We start from the raw sequence: 16,563 nt of genomic DNA, 5'->3' as shown, positions 1-16,563 counted from the left end.
ACTTTTATCAAAGCCACATCACACATTTCCAACATGAGTAGGCTAAAAATATTAATTTATTTTCTAAAACCCACATCTATTATAACTTATCTATAGGAATCCAAGTAGTAAGCATATCGAAGCTTTAGAATCAACCAAAGGGGTGATTAGCTCCTTGAAGTAAATTAAGATCAAGGATTATTTCATACCCAACTAAAATTTAATAAAAAAATAATTGCTCTCCATATATCTAATGTTTTATATTATTATATTGAAACTGGATTTGATTTGGTTGTGATCTTTTTGTTTACGAAATGAAAAAAAATAAATATCCTATGAAAATTGTTGTTGCCTAAAACTACCGCGAAACAAAATTAAAAACCGACTATGAAAGAAAAACTAGGTGCATATACTCATTATTGTCTCTAAATGTAATTTCACTTTCAATCTCTTGTAGTAAATCATTTTTCTTTGATTTTGTGAATTATTTTAACAAATGGAATAAAATAAAACTGATACAAATAATTATAAATTTAATAATGTTCCTATACAATGCAGTTTCTTAGTGCACATAAAATTCTTACAATATTTGTACTAACAAAAACGCTAAATTAACAGATCAATTGAATGACTATAAAATATAAATTGTAAAAACGATATAATTATTTTTCCAAACTTTCTTATTTAAATACCATGAATTAAAAACTTTCTGGATATACACCTTTAATGGGGATTTAGTCAACATATTATGTTAGTAATAATTTTTTCTCTCCAGACGTTTTTATTTCGTTTGTATGTCCATAATCGAGTAGTACCTATGTCAAGTTTTTCTATCTGTGTCTTTCTTGTAACGGACAATGGTTTTTGATATGGTCTTCAGTTCTTGCAGTGCATTTTAGTTCAAATCAACTGTAATAAAAGTTATTTGTCTCAGTCCTGTAGTCTCCAAAGTCAATACCTACTGCCTTGGAGAGTTTTATCTCATTTGTTTTATTTGCAGTATTTTTTATCTACTTTAGTCATTGCGTGTGTGTCATTGTAGGGTCTGGTTGAGGCTTGTTAATTTTGTTAATTTATCAACGGCAGTCATAACTGCATCGTTTCGGCTTGTGGATGTCAAATGTAATATTGTATTGTGAAATTGACTCGAAAGTTTTTTACTTGTATTGTAGTTTTGTCTTTGTTTATATTATTTATCTTTGTTAGGTGACCCCTCTTAAGAAAACGTTGAACTTATGTGTTAGTGTATTTTTGTCAGTGTCATGAGTGCGATCACCTCTACACTGTAGTGTTTAATTTATAAAAGTGTAGATGTACATGTCTTGTGAGTAGATTTGATAAGAATTCCATGTCATAGAATTTAATTTACAATATAGACAGCAGAATTAAATTCCAGTTCCAAACATCTATTAAATTAATATACATGAATGGTGTGTATCTAGAAAGTCTTTAATCCATATAGAACCAATGAAATTTTGAAGTAGTTCAAAATATTAGTGTAACTATGGGAGGTTTCTGGATCTCACATTCTAATCATACTTCTGGTTGCTAATTAATTGAAATTAAATACTATTTAGTGGAATGAAATTTGTTTATTAGAGGAAAAATAATTTTTACACATTTTTCACAACCTGACTTCAAAGTGTTAGACACTGAGAATTTAAATTAACCACTAATTAATTGCACATTTTTCTATGTGTTATATGGTACGTATATTTTTTGCATTGTCTATCTATGTAAATATTTTTTGTCACATTTATTGTTACAAATCCAAAAATTTTTTATGGTATTATGATGTAGAATTAGCTGCAGATATAAATCATTGCACTAATATAACAGGTTAAATTAGCTGCTTCTAGGGGCTCAAAATATAATAACTCCACAATATACGACGACTGACCATCGTTATCATATTTATATAAAATGGAAAAACAGTTCTCAAGAAATAACTAGTACTAGAATACAAGTAACTTGCTTGAGTAGCATACGGAAAACGGCTTCAAACATTCTTACAATTCATTTAAATAGGAAAAAATATTTAGTGTAATGAGTAACCAAGGATAATTATCGCATTTTCTAACTGACATGTGTGCGAAAATAGAATTAAATCAGGTTTAGTAGTATGCGGCTTATTTAGTTAAATTAGTTTTCTCAGAGTTGATTGTTTAATAAAAAACATCGTTTCACGTTTATATAACTACACTTGTACATAGATAAATTAAAGCTTGAATCACTCGGCACACATTTATGTTAATTTGATGAAATTAAGATCTTATTTGAAATAATCAATGTTGGGATAATCTTTAGTAGAGGCTTCTCAACCCACCCTCAGTACATAAAATTGCTGTCAATACAATTTGAATTTACTAAGGCCTGCAAAATCGTAATTATGACATATGTGGAGGTTTCCACGACTAAATATATTCAAATGGCAAGTTTTAGGTGTATATGATGATATATTTTAATATATGATTTGAAGATGTTGGAAATATTCAAGCTATAAGGAAAATAATCATCAAATCTTAGAAAACTGAAGAAAAAAATCTTGAATACTTGATGAAATACTATTTTTCTAGTTTTCCTAAGTGGAATTCTGAAACAAATACAGTTTGACTTGTTCCTTCGATGGATCTTTTATTTAATTCTAATTTTTTTATTGTACTACCCACAATATTATCTACGCTTCCACAATCATCTTTCTCACTTACAGTTGAACTAACAACGGCACTATTGTAATCGTCGTATTTATCAAGTTCGGTTATAATATCTGGCAGTGACTGATATTGTTTTGTGAGCGGAACTTCTTCGAAATTAGACGTTAGTTCGGCGCCTACACCTGGCTCTCGAGGCCCACGCAAAATATCATTTTCGTGCTTTTTCCCTTGTCTTTTCATATGGATTTCATTTGATATTTGCTCTAGATTTTTCAAAGTTTGCGAATAAGATTGTTTTGAATTTAGTATTTCTTGTTTTAAAGCTCCTATTCTATTCTTTTGAGTATTTAATTGATCCTGGCACACCACTTTTTCGTCAAAATAAGGCCGTGCTTTCAAGATTGCTTTATGAAATTTTTCATCTTGTAATTTTAGTTTTTCTTCAATTTCTTTAAAAGCTGCTGCTTTTCGTTGATGATCACGTCCACATTCTGCCTTGTTCGTTTCTGCTTCCATAACCTAAAATTTTCCAATAATGAAATATAAATATTAAAGTTCTTAATTTATATATTTGCACCATAAATTACTGCTTGCTTCAAATGTCCAATATTATGGTTGGAAATTTGTTAATATTTTTGTTTTAGGTAACTCCATACAAAAAATCCAAAATTGCTAAATTATTCATCTTATCATTGTCTTATTTTGTACATTTTTAGACATATGATATAATAGAAGCATTATAGGTATTCGCTTTAAATATAAATTTACATTGTACATCGCACATTGTTTAAAAATATTTGATTGAAAATTTATGTAAAATTAATCTAATAGAAATTAATAGAATTCCAATAATTTATATATGTAAAAAATACCTTCATAGTGGCATTATTGAGCATTTCTTGCCAAGCATTGTCAAATTGCCATTCATGTTGATTGGTTAAAAATTGTCTTTCTGCCAAAGCAACAGTTTCTTTCGCTGCAGCGTGAATACCTTAAAATAAGACAATGTCAAATATAAAAAATCAATATTCTATGTATATCACAACTTTTTTATATACAATATTGCTTCATTAAATTACCAGTTATTTGTACTTGAGCAGTAGTCATTTACCAATTTTCAATGGAATAGTATAATATAGCTTAGTTGTGCTAGCGTTTGTTTTGAATTTCGAAGTTTATAGAGATTGCAAAATATTAAAAAATTACAAAATTGGTGACAGAAGAAGAAATGTTTGAGCAATCAACTAACCTACGACTAAAATAATAGGATGAAAAATTGAAATGCATAAATAAGACAGAAATGCTCTGAAACTTTTCAATGTCTCTAATAATGGTAATTATAGCCCGTCATAAACTACTATTTACACTTGTGATACTCACGCAATTAGGTGGTTCAAAACTTATTAATTAAATATTGCTCATGAGTTACACAAAGTTTTTTTAGTTTACTTGTGAATTAAAATAATTACTTTTTATTACGAAAATGACACCAAATTACCTATTCGATAAGAATCTTTACAATAGATAGATAGGGCGTATTTTGAAATATCATGTTTCTAATAATGTTATAGCATGTATTCATCTCGAACCGAAAATAAACTAAATAAATAAATACTAGAACTATCAGGAAAAAAACGCTGTTGTTGTTGTAATGTTGCTAACACTTCTTAATTACTTCCATACCTTCTTCGTCCTAGTTTAGTCATCACAAACTGCGGTTGTTTTCCATCCTCCTAGTTTTTTCCATAGTTGAGATGTCACCATCCCCGCTCACAAAAATTATTGCCCATAATCGAAAAAATTAATGACCCTTAAGTTCAGGATTTTTCATCTACTTACACCAAAAAAATGCATTAAGATTTAATTTGTTGACGTTACGATTAAACAATATTATTCCATTGAAATGTCAACATTATTCAATTGCCAAGATGAACTGTCATTACTTGTCAATATTCTCTTAATAATCTATTGATTATGTGATAGTTGTAAATAAACATTATTTTATTGTTTATAGATCATGCGCTTTTTTATAATAAACTAATTTTCCTTTGAGTTAACAGTAAAATAAAAGTATGCACTCAACTACTGTTTACTGGGAGTACATATCTTTCAGAACAAAAGCTTGTCATTTTTTGCTACGAAAATTCTATAATTCCATTACACCCATTTTTCATTTTGCTAAATAGAGAAGTCCTGAACTTTCATAATCATATTTAACCAAGCATTGCAAAAAAATTTTAAAAGTAATCAAAAATCAAAACTGTTTATACATGAAAGGCCTGTCGAATCATTTACGTTTAGGGTAAATAATTTATTAGATGCACTTAAAACAAATAACAAAGCAGACACTAGTTTGTAGTAGTTATTGAAAAGATCTATATCAAGAAAAAAAACTCTTGTGGAACAACTACAATATTGACCATCCAAACTTATTGGGAAAAAATCTTACGGAATTGAACAGTCTAATTTTGGTCTTGAGGTATATGCTATTCACCAAAAAGTGACCTTTACTAATATCTGTAAATTGAGTGTCTAAGTAAAAAATATATGAGCTTTAGGAAAATATTTTAGCCAGTTTGCCAAAAATTTTATATAAAAAATAAACAATTTCATACCATGAGCTTTCTTGTACAATGCCGCTGCTTCCTGACATTCTTGTTGAGCTTTTTTTGCAACCTCCAATAGTTCATAATATGTTCTAGATTTTTCTATAGAGCTACCAATTTTTTTAGATAGTAATTTGAGCCGCCTGGTACAGTCATTTAGTAGCATACGAAATGTCTTGTTTTCCTCCTATAATTATTAATAGATGTTGAAAATAATAATTTAAAAGGGTAAAATAAATCACAACACACATTATGTATCGAAAGAGGTATTCTTTATGTAAACAGTTGCTCTATGCATCTTTAGAAACAAAATTTTCATACACTGAGTGTTTAATTTCATCGTTGCTGTTACATCTCTGCCTTCAGTTTTATGTACAAAATGTAGTAGGAAAAGGCCAGATCAGGGATGCGTTGTGGTTGTCAATAACTGTAAAGCCATATTTGTGTACAGTAGCCTTGGAAGGCAAAAGCTGTGAGGATGCACTCCTCGGCTGATTTTGCCACGCTTTTTTCGATAATTTTTTGATGCAACTGCTTCAGTAAGGCAGAGTAATAGGATGCATTCATTGTTGTATTTGATACTGTCTTAGTCCCAAAATATTGCCAACACTTTTTAAGGTGCGTTTCTGATGTCGAATCATATCAATTCATGTATATTCAGGTGAATTAGAGTCTAGTTTTTTCAGATCTTGATGATTTAGGACATTATGCTTCATATAAATATTGCAGGTTTTCCAACATACAAAGTTGGAATTTCTGTAACCATTAGCGATATTCATACTGAATACACTGTTTACTCCAACATTCTCAATTACACTTTCTGACGCACGTTTTGATAACCAAATTATCGTCTTCAGAGACTGAAGGTTATTGAAACGCACGTCAGACAGTGTTAGTGTAAACAGTGTATTCAGTATAACATATAAAGTGATTTTTGCAATAATTTAGAATAACTCTCCTCTTAAGACAAAAAAAGTGGTTCTCACATTATAGGGTATCAATTGCATCAACTTTAAATAAATTAATTCTTGTTAAGATTAAAAGTGATTAGTTCATGTAGAATTTAATGGGTAGCTAGTAGTAAATTATAACTGAAACAAACAACTCTTACATAAATCAAAAACCAAATTAAAAATAAATATTTATTAAAGTCCTTGTGAAGTGAATCTGTAATAATTGGGATTGGACATATGTAATGAATTCCTTGTATTGTATGAATAGTTTTAATATACATAAATAAATATTTAACTAGTTATCAAAGTAACACCTCATTAAAATATTAGTACACAGAAATAGAACCATATTTATTTTTATATATTAATATCAAATATTCCTCACTACTATAAAATATTGAATATTCTTGAAATGTTACAAGCAAATATATTTGCAAATACAGTATATGGTGTGACTGTTTTTCAAATTAATTTTTATATTTACTTACATCATATTCTATTTCCAATTTATTGATCTCGTCAGTAGTGGTATTCAATTTTTCTAATTCAATCTGTATTCTAGGATCTAATTCTGTTTCTTCATCCGAGTTTTCCATTATTTTTACTATAGGTTAACAAATTTATACATCCTAATATGACCCAAATAAATATGCTGAAACTATTCAATTTTATTGAATTTGTTTTTAAACTTTTAGCTTATACTGCAAGGCCTCCAACGATAATTTAATAAACACTGAGATTCTATTAATAAATTGTGACGTATCCTCGCAATTATTAGGTATGGGAACTATAAAACTAATTTTGTAAATACGCTTTCTAATTTGGTATGAATTATATATTTATCTTATCGGTCATAAGGTCTTGAAATCAATTTAATATATTCACAAATAATTATTCAAAAAGTTACTTATGTTCATAATTACCTCAAACTTGTACAAAAATAATACACTATTTAAAACATTACATTTATAAAAACATGATAAATAAAATTGACATTTGAGTTGACAGATCTTTTATTTGTATATAGATAGATCCTAAACTGTGTTTCAGTTAGTAATAGTATATTGCTGGATAAGCTGTATAGATAGAGGCTATCCAAGGTTGCTATCCTTCCACTTCTCTTTTAATGGTCAAATATCTTGTAAGGCACTAGCACGTCATAAAATATTTAAAAAGTAAGTATATAAATGATTTGGGAAAGATAAATACTTAAGCCTATGCAGTTGTACTTGAATGCGGAAAATTGGAGAGCACTATTATTTTATTTAAAAAATAACTCATTAAATTTGACCATTAATTGTTTTTATTTTCGTGGTGTCTGGATTAGATTTCAAAGCTTTTCAATGTGTTCTTCTCTAGCATGAATTTTAGTTTTATGTACGTATAGTGAGTCCAATTTAGATCTGGACAAACTTCATATTTTATTTATTGTTGTAGGTAACTTGATGAATAAAATAACCTCATCCTATCCCTTGGGAATTTTATGGCTTTTGAAGATTTTTGATGTGAAATGTCCACGAACTATTCTACTGCCTTATCGCATATTGTACTAGCTGGTACAAGCATTTATTGTTATATTTGTTCAAAGTCCATTATTAATGCTAGATGTTCCTTTGCATTTATTTTGATAAATTCTTTACTGGGAGTATGGAGATGGGGTAAGGTGGTTTTATACTTAATTCAAATTAGTTTTTTATATACAAAAAAGAATACTTATCCAATAAACTATTGAATTGATAAAGTGAATCTAAAAACGTGCACTGGTGTATTTTTCTCTAGTTTATTATAAAAGAAGCCATCCATTTTCAATCTGTTGTACTGCAAATGAACAATTTGTAATATCGGGTGACTTAAATTCATTCTATTAGTTTGGCGCATATTTTTAAGTTCAATCACCTTTGGTATCAGAAGTACTCAAAGATTCACATAAAACACAAAAACAATAGGAAATCTAGTTGAGACTTATCAAATATTCAATTATTTAAAAAATCTCAAATCCCCAAAATAATTAAGCTAATATGTAACTTGTACATGTACATATATTTGGATAGTAATTAATGTAAGTACTATACATCAAATTGAAATATATTTTTCTTACAAAAACCGTGTGCATAGATTAATGTAGTATACATATTTTTAAAAATTGTGAGAATACTCTATTAAAAATGAACCCCACATATTAAATTTTGCTTAAACATGGAATTATAAGAGATACGTGGTGAGTGAGCTGAGATAGTTGGTGTATAACAAAAATTTGTCAAGCATGACCCAACCATATTTAGTTTTAACTACTCTGTAGCTTTTTTTAAAAATCTTACAAAATTGTGAAGCTACAGAAAAAAATTCAGAAAACAGACTTATATTTATTTTATATGCTGCAAACTTTTTATAGATGCTGAGAAGATTAATGGAAACTTTTCTATGTATCGAACATTCTCACATTTTTAATCTGGGAAATCACAACCTATTAAAATATGATAGATGTATTATAATGGTACATTAACACTATCTAAAATTGAATGACAGAAAAGGTGGTAAAAGTAAATTAACTTCTGTTTCAGGGAACCCATCTTATGGCTCCAATACTGATAACATGTACAGGATAACAACACTTATACAAGACTTATTTGCGCTTCCATTTATAGTTTCAACAATTTGGATACAATATGGATACACAAACGAAATAGCTTTAGGCAACATGATCATTCCTCTCGTACCTCTTGTAATATATTTCTCTAACAAGAATAGAATAAGTTCAGACTTCGCAGATGTGATAACAATTGTTAATTGCGGAGCTTTAAGTTTCCTCTCTTATACATATGAAAATTATTTTGGAATGTCAGCCTCCCTTTCTTACATTGTTAACCATTTTTGGATTAAAAAAAATACCGAAAATTATTTTGATGTACCTACCCAAGTTTTGTTAAATTATGCAACTTGCTTTTTTGCTTATTTTGGATTAAAGGCTATTTTGAATTAAGTATAATATATATCTGTGCTGATAAATGGTTTAAAATATTAACATGGTGAAGCAATCAGTACTTTTTAAGGTTTTTATTTTTTTTTTCAAATCAACTTTAAAATAAAACATAATTTGGAGTTTGTGAAATGATACCAAACTAATTTGGCTATTCATACTTTGAAATCATGTCATAGAATTACTAACTTAATTATTATATATTCAGTAAAAAATTAGCTCATACAAATTGACAGCGAACTTTTAAACTGAAATTCGTTTTAGATGTTCATATATTTGTAACGAATGAGGTACATAACGATTTTTCAGACTAACTACAATTCCTTATAGAAATGTTAAATTTCCTATTATTACTGTTAATTCTTTTTAATATTTGCTAGAGACTGTTGAGTTGAGTAAATATTTTTTATTATTTATTCAATGGTAATGTCGGCTTTGTGAGTTTGTGATGTATGCATATCATTGTTCTATGTCTATTTTTATATAAAAGTTTTTAATTGTACAATATAACAGAGGTATAATAAAGTTATTATATATATCATTTTATTTGAGCCTCGACTTTTTTTAATTCTCCCCCCTCAATTTCCTTCCTAATAACTAAAACCATTTCCGCACATCCTTTCAGACCCATTTCGTTTGCAACAGTTGTTACTTTTTAAAAAATAAAAAATTTTTTTCAAGAATACAGTTATTACAAGCTTTTTGCATATTTTGAATATATTATATTTTCAAATACCTTCATTTGTGAAGTTTTGATTAAAGAAGACTGCAATTAATAGTCACCAGAAACAGAAGTATAATTAAAAATTAAGGTTTTCATATTGGTATTACAATAAAAAACAAGTGATTAAATATGTACATTTTTATTAATATCATTTATAAAATATCTCATATAAAATAATACAATATCTATAAAAAGTTTCATACAATCAGCCAAGCTGAAAAATATACCTACAATAAGGTAAAAAACAATTTTATCAATGCTGTTTTCACAACCTATTGATGGTCACAGTATATTTATGCATGATCGGTATATACAAAATTCACATTACTATAATATACATATCTAACAAAATCACATAAGTAAATTGCAAATTCATATTTGAAAGAATTACAAAATTGAATAGTAAAAAACAGCAAGGAAAATGTATGATCAAATTTGACTTGTTCTATTTTTTCGGTTTATATATGTTATACCTAACCAATGATATATGCATAACAATGATTGGAAAAGAAAATTTGTTTTTAATTAGTTAACCGTGAAAATAGAAATATTACTAACCATTTTCACAATTCTCTACCATCAACCTTTACATAATTCAGCATGGATAGAAACTTAATTATCTTGGATAATACATATTTGAAATCCCACGTACAGTGTTAAACTGGAGAAGACCAATCTGTTACAAAAATATAAATATGATTCTCGTACATTGTTACCTCATTTTAAATATTTACTTGCCGTTTTTTTGTAAATGATAACTTTTAAACAATACCCAATAAATCTGTTAAGTAGATTGTATTATTACAAAATATATACACATAATTATAAAATAAATAATAAATAAGAAACTTGGCAGCATACACACCAAGATTTATTTAATAAAATGGCAAACGTAAGGAAGACAAAGGACAGTTTCAAAAATAGAATACTAAATATATTGCATAATTTCAGGTATATCAACAGCTGTCTCCCGTTTAATTTTTTGGCACATAATTTCCTACAATCTAACAAGGCACATTGTCATATGCTGAGCAATAATTCTTAAATTAGCACCGATATTTGTATAAGGCAAATAAACAAATCGGATATGTTACTTCTTAACAATTAATAGACTCTTAATGGCTTGTAATCATATTTTCCTATTTGAGGATAGACAAGAACTTCTCTTTAATTTCAAAAAAACTTCTTAATGTTGAATTTTAGAGTATATTAATAATTTGAAATTAACTTTGAACTTGTCTTTATAAAATAACCATTCAATAATAAAAAAAAAATTTTATTCAGAATTGTATACATTCATTTTTATACTTGATTCAACAATATTTACAGAAATAAGTACACCCCTATTTCTTTATGTAAAATCGTTTTTAAAACCAAATAAAATAAACACAAACCTTTAAAATGATGAATTAAAATATCTGCTAAGAGATTTTGATTACGGGTTTCATATTTTGGGAACGATTACAAGATATTAGAAAAATTAATTTAATGTCATCAACTACCCCATCCTATATGAATGCAAGGAAGCTTCAGAGAGAAAGTGAGAATTATTTCTAATTATTTCAAGACATTATTTTTCTGGTAAGTGATGACATGAAATTGTTTGTCCCAATATCTTATAATCACACTTGCTACATAAATTCTGTAATCAAAATCGTTATACTCACATTTGTCAATTCATCCCTTCAAAGGGTTGTTCCCACTTTTTTATTCAGCTTTGGATGTAATATCAGATCTAGTATTAATGTAAATAATTCTGGACAACCTTTATGACCTCACATGTTAATCAATTATTTGAAATATTTCAGAAATTTTTAATTTACTTTTTTTATATCCTTATTCCAATTTTGCAGATACATTTCTTGAAATATTAGCTATCTGTTCTCTTGTCATGTCTATAATATAGCGTTTCCTACCAGCGCTATATGAACTGAACACTATCTATTAATAATCAGGGTTTTCACTATCCTGTTAAACTTAGCTAGTTAAATTTCTCATCCATTATACATGATTCTGATATGAACACAGGAAAATCTGCAAACTTACTGCCATCTTCTATATTGCCAAATATAAAGAATTGTACTCACATTCAGTTGGAATGTTTATCATACATATTTTCATTTTTGATTCAATACGTGCTGTTTCACAAATAATTGAGACTATAGTTTCGATATTGTTGATAGCCTCTTTCTGCACTTAGTATTTTCACATCTCATTATGGTATATTTATATTGGTTGTTTATAGTGAATAATTTGGAGGTTGATGCTGTCATGAATTAGTACATTTTTTAGTGGCGCTCTTTCTCAGAAAAATTTCAAATTTATAATACATGCTACATTTCTATTCAAGTTTTTTTCTATTATTGATATTCCCTTTCTAAAATAGGTTTAAATCATACAAGAATATAATTTTTGAAATTGACCATTAATTCTGTAGCATCCTACCTGTTGATTATCTACCTTACAGCATGTATCTGCTTCATAGACTCATTTCTGTGTCTCAATTCCTCGGCCTGTTTTAACCACTTTTGTACCTGCCTTCTGTGAATGTTGTACTTGGAGGCAACAGCCCTTTGATTTCCTTTGCAAATAGAGTCTTGATAGTAACAATCTATGGCACTTAACTTGAAATCTAAACTATAACTCTGCCTATGTTTTAGTGGGGCCAGGTTTTGTCCGTAGCTAATATCTTCACAACAATAACCATTACATTCGAATTCTGTACTGGAGGTGTAAGGTGGGTAATAATAGTAATTAATAGCTGAATTAGGCTGAAGTTCGTGCAAAGTATATGAGCTGCTGTAGTCTGACTTTATATCACAAACATTGTTGTAATATATAGTATCGCAAGGAGATAGAGAAGCAGAGCAGCAAGCAGGCTCTTTCATTTCTTCGGGCTCTTTTATGTCGTCAAGGTACGGTTTAAAAAGTTTAACAGGCTTCGGGGAAATCACTGGCACTGGACTGGGACTTTTTCTTTTTAGGCTTTTAGTTGACAAATCCCAAATATCTGGATGATACTGTTCAGAGGGAGAATTTGACATCGGAAAATATATCTGCAATAGAACATATCATATTATATTTAAATATAATTAACAATAATTCATTAATTGAGCGTACATGTATTATTCATAAGAAAACAATAAAATAGTTTATTGACAAATGGATAAAAACTCAAAAAAGTAAAATAATTGTTTATGACTAAGAATATTATGAATTTAATGTAGTGTTCAAGGTAAAATTTAATGTATTTTCATCAAGTTCTCCATGGATTGTAACTCAATCCCAATGGTGATGATTATTCTTTATTCACAAAATGTTAAGTGTATCTGTAGGTATATCAATATGTCAAATGTATAAAATTGAATACATAAGTTTTTCTGGCTTTGTGTCTAACATTTATAAAATAATCAAACAATTTGAAAATATTATTAATATGCTTCACTTCAAAACACAAGGACAACTAAGCAACCAACCAATCAACTGCTAATATCTTATAAATAAATATATAATAGATCCAATAGGAAAAAGTTTATACATTCCCAAAAAGATTTCATTGATGATTCATTAAATTATGAAGGTTACAGATTCACTGATTTAGTTTATCTATATTTTGAATCTGTATCCCAAATGAAGACATTACATTATTTTAAATGGCAAAATTAATTGTCAACTGATTTGCTTTCACTATTATGCATTATATTCTGTGTGTATTACATTTTTCATTCCAATTGAGTTACAATGAAATCAAAATATTTAAGAAAATGTTAAGAATTTACACAATTTTTTAAAAGAAAAGGATGCCATTAACTTACATAATTTCATTTTATACAGTGGTTTCTTAAAACAATGATTTGTATCCTTTAGTGCTCAACATAAAGGATACAAATAATTTATTACAGATTATATTGCCCACACATTACATATGTTCATAAACTTAATTATACCTACATAATTATAAAAAACAAAAATTATTAATTATAAAATGAAAAATTGTTTTTAAATTTGAGACTAGATATCTGAAATTGATTTATATAGAAGAACATTTTAATATGTGATTAAAAAGAAATCGTCTCACGATAATCAAATCAAAGTAATGAGATGATTGACTTACACATTGGCCAGTTTCGTGAGAGACGGGAGGAGTGAGCGGGGCGGCGGAACATAACACAGGTGCGCTGGTCATCGAAGTAGGTCTTTTAAATGAGAGATCTATCGGTGTTGCGGGGTCCAGAGGAGAGCGGGGCGATTCTGGCCTGGCGACATTCGGGCTGGTGTGGTCTGAACCTCGACTACGAGTCGTAAAGTCGAGGGGGAGGGGACGCGGCGGGGCGTATGGGGGCGCCAAAGGGCTTTGCGTTAGCGCCGGAACCCGAGCTTCGACACCGCTGCTGAACATATCGTCGTCCCGCTGTCTGTTAACGTTCAAGGTCAACTCGAACTCGCATATTTTTGTCTCTGTCGCACATTCAGATTTTTCCTTGCTTATACAACTACGAATAATATTTTCTACTTGCAAACACTCTGATTTTTCTTTGCTGACACTATTACGGAGGGTATTTTCCACTTGTAACCACTTTTGGATTTGTCTCCTGTGTATTCCATACTTCCTTGCTGTAGCTCTCTGATTTCCTTTACAATCCCCATCATTTCTATATGAGTCTAGTACTTGTAATTTGAAATGAGGAGCAAAAATCCTACGTGATCCAATGCCTTTACCTTCGCTTTTACAATTTGTACTTGTTACAGTTCTCTTTATAACCGAATTCAATCCGTGGGCCATCATATACTTTGTTTCACTAATTATACACAATCAAATCAAAATAATTATAGAACAAAACAATAAAATATCACTAAGAACGATATCCGCGATCTATGTAGCAACCATTTTTCGTCACGATTCAGAGAAAACCCCCACTCTGTTAACCAAACTAAACACACTCACGCCATCAAGGGGAACTTTATGCATGAAGTAACGACGTTCCAGCCTCTCTCTATCCATATATTCGAATAGTAAGCAAGGTGTATCAATAAACCACGTACGTCGAGACTTGACTAGTTGACACAGAGGCTTCGACATCCGTTTATGAAACAAGTTTCCTAACAGGGTTGCCAAGCAAAAAAATTAATGCCTACTTTAAATTTAGCTCAATATTATTGAAAATAATTATATTATAATTTGATTATTTCCATCATTTAAAGATTTAAATTCGTAGCTTATAGAAAATATTTTAATACATCATGAAAAAGTGGATAATAGTCATTGGAATGCGTAGATCTGGCAACAGTACATACGGTCACACCAGACATTCTGTCGCCAAGCCTGCTAGGCCAGACAACGCGTCTCTGATTCCCTTTTCATTCATTGAATAAAACAAATTAGCATTTAATATTTTTATTGCTATTCTAGTGTTGAACGATTTTTTTTTACCCAAAACGACTTGTTCAATTATAAGGCATATCTAATTATGTATGTAGATAAATATTTCAGTTTTATAGGTTCTGTATTTAAGCACAATTACGTAATACATACATAGACAAAGTTATTACAATGTCGAATTTGTAATTATGACTAAAATATTTCTTTTATTTTCAATTAACAAAATTCGCTAATTGATGTCAATAGAGAATAAATTATATAGCCTTATTTCGTTAACTTCCCGCTAAAAATAAGTAATAACAGTCGATTTACTCAAAATTATACATTGTAAGTGATTGAGGCTAATTTCATTATTATAATGTTATGCATTATTTGGAACGGTTTACAAAAAGGTTCATTTATTAAAGAAATCTATAAAATTCACAACTGTTTTGAAGAATACAATTTTATTATCAAATACTTCAGGTAGGTATTATAGTTGTCACCAAAGGTATTTAGCAAATAAATATTTTTCACCTTATTTTTGTTATCACTAAGAAAACTAAATAAGCTCAAATTAATTTGATACAGGATGTTTCAAGAATAATAGTGTTATGCCGAGGACCTATAGTCATAAACTTTGCTTTGTATATCTATGCCCTTCTAATCATTCAAGTCTTCATGCTTTTTTATAAATCACAATCAGTCCTTTAAATTTGAGTTTGAAACTGTTTTTGTATAATATATAATTTGAATGGAAATCACATTTGTTTTCTGTTTTGCTTCACGATGATAAGAAATTGTTGAGGCATTATCCGTGTATTATTTCTGTTTCCCAATATTTTGTTGCAATTCTTACATACTTTTTGGCAATTTAGATAGGAAGTAGAATATTTTTAATTTATTATAATATTATTATTTAGTACATTTTTTTCTTTTAAATATTGTAACATCAATGCTTTTGTGATTTGTAACTTTTTGTCCTTTACAGCCATTCAAAGCATTTTATGAAATAGTATCAATTAAGTTTGACCCATAAAAGTTTATGTTACTGGTAGTTTTCATTAAAATATTCATGCAAATAGGTTTGTCTTCAGGGTGTTTAAACGTGTTAAAGAAGAATTACCTAACCATATATTAAAAAATATATTTTCCAACCAAATATCATTACATAGTAGGTACCTCTTATATATCTGCTATAATTCAATTTTAATTTTTCTCAGCAAGGAAAAAGTAATTGTATTTATCAATTAACTTTCACATCGTGGATTAAATGTATCAAGAGTGGAAATCCCATTTTTGATGGTCGAC

General features: G+C 28.8%; 3 protein-coding genes across 5 annotated transcripts; 1 reads left to right on the top strand and 2 right to left on the bottom strand.

The window, feature by feature from the left end:
• Nucleotides 1–495: 495 nt before the first annotated feature.
• On the bottom strand, nt 496–7,250 carry LOC130450834 (SH3 domain-binding protein 5 homolog). Of its 2 annotated transcripts, none has more exons than XM_056789485.1 (5): nt 7,116–7,250; nt 6,681–6,850; nt 5,249–5,426; nt 3,506–3,624; nt 496–3,152 (listed from the first exon to the last, which is right to left on the bottom strand). In XM_056789485.1, exons 2-5 carry the CDS (start codon nt 6,786–6,788, stop codon nt 2,544–2,546), a joined length of 1,014 nt encoding a protein of 337 aa, XP_056645463.1. In that variant the 5' UTR covers nt 6,789–6,850; nt 7,116–7,250; the 3' UTR covers nt 496–2,543. The 2 variants fall into 2 exon arrangements, with proteins under 2 accessions (XP_056645463.1, XP_056645464.1); XM_056789486.1 differs by having other exon boundaries at nt 6,681–6,796; nt 7,116–7,198.
• Nucleotides 7,251–7,256: 6 nt separating this feature from the next.
• Nucleotides 7,257–9,720, top strand: LOC130450835 (uncharacterized). 2 transcript variants are annotated; one of them, XM_056789488.1, is made up of 3 exons: nt 7,257–7,367; nt 7,630–7,850; nt 8,754–9,714. In XM_056789488.1, exons 2-3 carry the CDS (start codon nt 7,703–7,705, stop codon nt 9,170–9,172), a joined length of 567 nt encoding a protein of 188 aa, XP_056645466.1. In that variant the 5' UTR covers nt 7,257–7,367; nt 7,630–7,702; the 3' UTR covers nt 9,173–9,714. The 2 variants fall into 2 exon arrangements, with proteins under 2 accessions (XP_056645466.1, XP_056645465.1); XM_056789487.1 differs by lacking the exon at nt 7,257–7,367 and adding an exon at nt 7,379–7,569 and having other exon boundaries at nt 8,754–9,720.
• Nucleotides 9,721–10,016: 296 nt separating this feature from the next.
• LOC130450783 (uncharacterized) lies at nt 10,017–14,883 on the bottom strand. The gene is made up of 2 exons (XM_056789409.1): nt 14,008–14,883; nt 10,017–12,949 (listed from the first exon to the last, which is right to left on the bottom strand). Exons 1-2 carry the CDS (start codon nt 14,677–14,679, stop codon nt 12,350–12,352), a joined length of 1,272 nt encoding a protein of 423 aa, XP_056645387.1. The 5' UTR covers nt 14,680–14,883; the 3' UTR covers nt 10,017–12,349.
• Nucleotides 14,884–16,563: the final 1,680 nt, after the last annotated feature.

The sequence above is a fragment of the Diorhabda sublineata genome, chromosome X (genome assembly GCF_026230105.1).
Source record: "Diorhabda sublineata isolate icDioSubl1.1 chromosome X, icDioSubl1.1, whole genome shotgun sequence".
NCBI classification, from domain to species: domain Eukaryota; kingdom Metazoa; phylum Arthropoda; class Insecta; order Coleoptera; family Chrysomelidae; genus Diorhabda; species Diorhabda sublineata.
Note: the sequence above shows the minus strand (reverse complement) of the source record. Positions and strands in the feature narration are given on the sequence as shown.